The sequence below is a fragment of the Nicotiana attenuata genome, chromosome 6, assembly GCF_001879085.1.
Source record: "Nicotiana attenuata strain UT chromosome 6, NIATTr2, whole genome shotgun sequence".
In the NCBI taxonomy this organism is placed as follows: Eukaryota; Viridiplantae; Streptophyta; class Magnoliopsida; order Solanales; family Solanaceae; genus Nicotiana; species Nicotiana attenuata.
This window is the reverse complement of record NC_031994.1, coordinates 38,037,257-38,039,976: the sequence shown is the minus strand read 5'-3', so window position 1 is coordinate 38,039,976 and position 2,720 is coordinate 38,037,257. Positions and strand designations below refer to the sequence as shown.

Below are 2,720 nucleotides of genomic sequence, written 5' to 3'. Positions count from 1 at the left end.
TCTTTTTGGATAGGTTTTCCTCACGTATGTTATTCATGTTTATATCTTAACGCATGCTTAAGGGTATTCTACATGTAGGATTCGGTCACTCGTCGTGGCCCATCGGTTTGGGTCGTGACAAAAGTGGTATCTGAGCAGTTCTGTCCTAGAGTTGTCTAGAGACCGTGTCTAGTAGAGTCTTGTTTATGGGTGTGTTGTGCACCACACTTATAGACAGGAGGCTACAAGACATATAGGATTTTATCCTCTCTTTTTATCTTAGATCGTGCGATATAAGAATTCATGTTCCTAACAGTATGTTACGTTTTCAGCGATGCCTCTGAAGACTACAGCCGCCCAGAAGGGAAAGTCTGCGGCTGGTGAGACTACTAGTCGAGCGCCACGAGTTACCAGGGCTCGGGGAGAGTCTCATAGTGAGATACCATCTCAGACTTCACATACCCCGCCCTTTCCAGAAGAGCTCTGAGGGGCACCAGCTCCAATGCCCGCCCCTGTACGTTCAGCCCCTCAGCCAGGTACACCAGTTCAAGAGATAAGAGATGCTATTCAGCTATTAACTCGATTAGTAGCTGCGCAGGCTCGGCATCAGGAAGTAGGTATTGGTCATGCAGATAGGTCCGTTAGTGCGAGGGTTCGTGATTTCATTAATTTGGACCCTCCGGTATTCATTGGGGTAGATCCATAGAATGCAGAGGACTTTGAGGCAAATAGAGGCCACTACGACTGAGTCAGTTGAGTTAGCTTCCTATAGACTTCAGGATGTTGCAGTTAATTGGTACGAGTCTTTGGAGTTTTCCAGAGATGAGAATGCCCCTCCAGCAGTATGGCAGGAGTTTACAGAAGCTTTTCTTCGTCATTATCTGCCAACAGAGCTTAGGAGGGCCAGAGTTGATAGGTTCTTGACCCTTCGGTAGGGTAACATGATTGTTCGGGAGTACAGTCTTCAGTTTGATTCGTTGGCTAGGTATTCACCCACTATTGTATCTAAGATGGAGGATTGGGTTCACCGGTTCGTGATGGGGTTAGAGCCGCACTTGCTTAAAGATTGTATGTTGGTCTCACTTCAACCAGACATGGATATTTCTCGTACTCAGGCATACACTCAGGGTGTAGAGGAGCGTAAGCAGAAACAGAGGGCCGATCGTTAGCATGATAAGGCCCAGAATAAGAGAGCGAGGTCTTCGGGTCCTTCTGGTGAGTTTCAAGGTGGTCAGAGACAACAATACCCGACGTATCCAGCCCAGCCATCGGTTAGTGCACCCCGTCAGTTTGGCAGTAAGAGATTGATCTTTCCACATATTCAGGGCCTGGTCATAATTCAAGGGCCTCAGGTTCTCAGTATAGGGGTGAGTCAAGTCAGACGAGGCTGCCCTTGCCACGATGTGCTCAGTGTGGTAAGCAGTATGTCGGGCAGTGCCGCATGGGATTGGCTGTTTGTTATACTTGTGGTTATCCGGGCCACGTTATGAGAGATTGTTCGACAAGAGGTGATACAAGCATAGCTCAGCCAGCGGGATTTGTAGCTAGTTCGTCATCATCAGTACGCCCCCCTGGGCAAGGTTCACAAGCATCAATGTGTCGTGGTAGAGGCAGAGGCAGGGCATCTAGCTCGAGCGGTCCTTAGAACCGCATTTATGCATTGGCAGGACGACATGATCAAGAGTCATTGCCTGATGTTGTTACAGGTATACTATCAGTCTCCTCATATGATGTATATGCACTAATTGACCCAGGTTCCACCTTATCATATGTTACTCCGTTGGTTGCTAGTAAGTTTGGAATAAAACCTGAATTGGTTAAACCTTTTGAGGTGTCTACACTTGTTGGGGACTCTGTGATTGCTAAGCGAGTATATAGGGGTTGTATAATAGTAGTTCATAGTCGATCTACCGTAGCGGACCTAATTGAGTTAGATATGGTAGAATTTGATGTTATAATGGGTATGGATTGGTTGGCTTCTTGTCATGCCAACGTTGATTGTAGATCAAAGATAGTCCGATTTCAATTTCCAAGGGAGCCTATTTTGGACTGGTATCGCCGAGAGGTAGATTTATTTCCTATCTCAAGGCAAGGAAGATGATCAGAAAAGGCTGTATTTATCACTTAGTTCGGGTTCAGGATGTGGAAGTAGAGTCACCAACCATTTAGTCCATCCCTGTGGTTAATGAGTTTCCCGATATTTTTCCCGATGAGCTTCCGGGTCTTCCGCCAGAGCGAGAAATTGAGTTTTCTATTGACCTACTACCAGATACTCATTCAATATCTATTCCTCCCTATAGTATGGCCCCCGCAGAGCTGAAAGAGTTAAAGGAACAACTAAAGGGCTTGAAAAAGGCTTTATCAGACCTAGTACATCACCGTGAGGGAGCACCTGTGTTATTTATGAGGAAGAAAGATGGTTCCTTATGGTTGTGTATTGATAATAGACAATTGAATAAGGTGACGATCAAGAATAAGTACCCGCTCCCGAGGATTGATTATTTATTTGATCAGTTGCAAGGTGCTAAGTGTTTTTCAAAGATAGACTTAAGGTCCAGGTACCATCAGGTAAGGGTCAATGAGGAAGATATTCCGAAGACAACATTCAGGACCCGATATGGGCACTTTGAGTTTCGTGTTATGTCGTTCTATTTATTGTATTTATCGACGATATATTAGTGTATTCTCGTTCAGAGGCTAAGCATGCAGATCATTTCGTACTGTGTTCAGAGTTCTACAAA

General features: G+C 45.3%; 1 protein-coding gene across 1 annotated transcript; it reads left to right on the top strand.

The window, feature by feature from the left end:
- Window positions 921-1,624, top strand: LOC109227779. Its single transcript, XM_019392977.1, has 2 exons — window positions 921-1,143; window positions 1,305-1,624. Exons 1-2 carry the CDS (start codon window positions 921-923, stop codon window positions 1,622-1,624), a joined length of 543 nt encoding a protein of 180 aa, XP_019248522.1.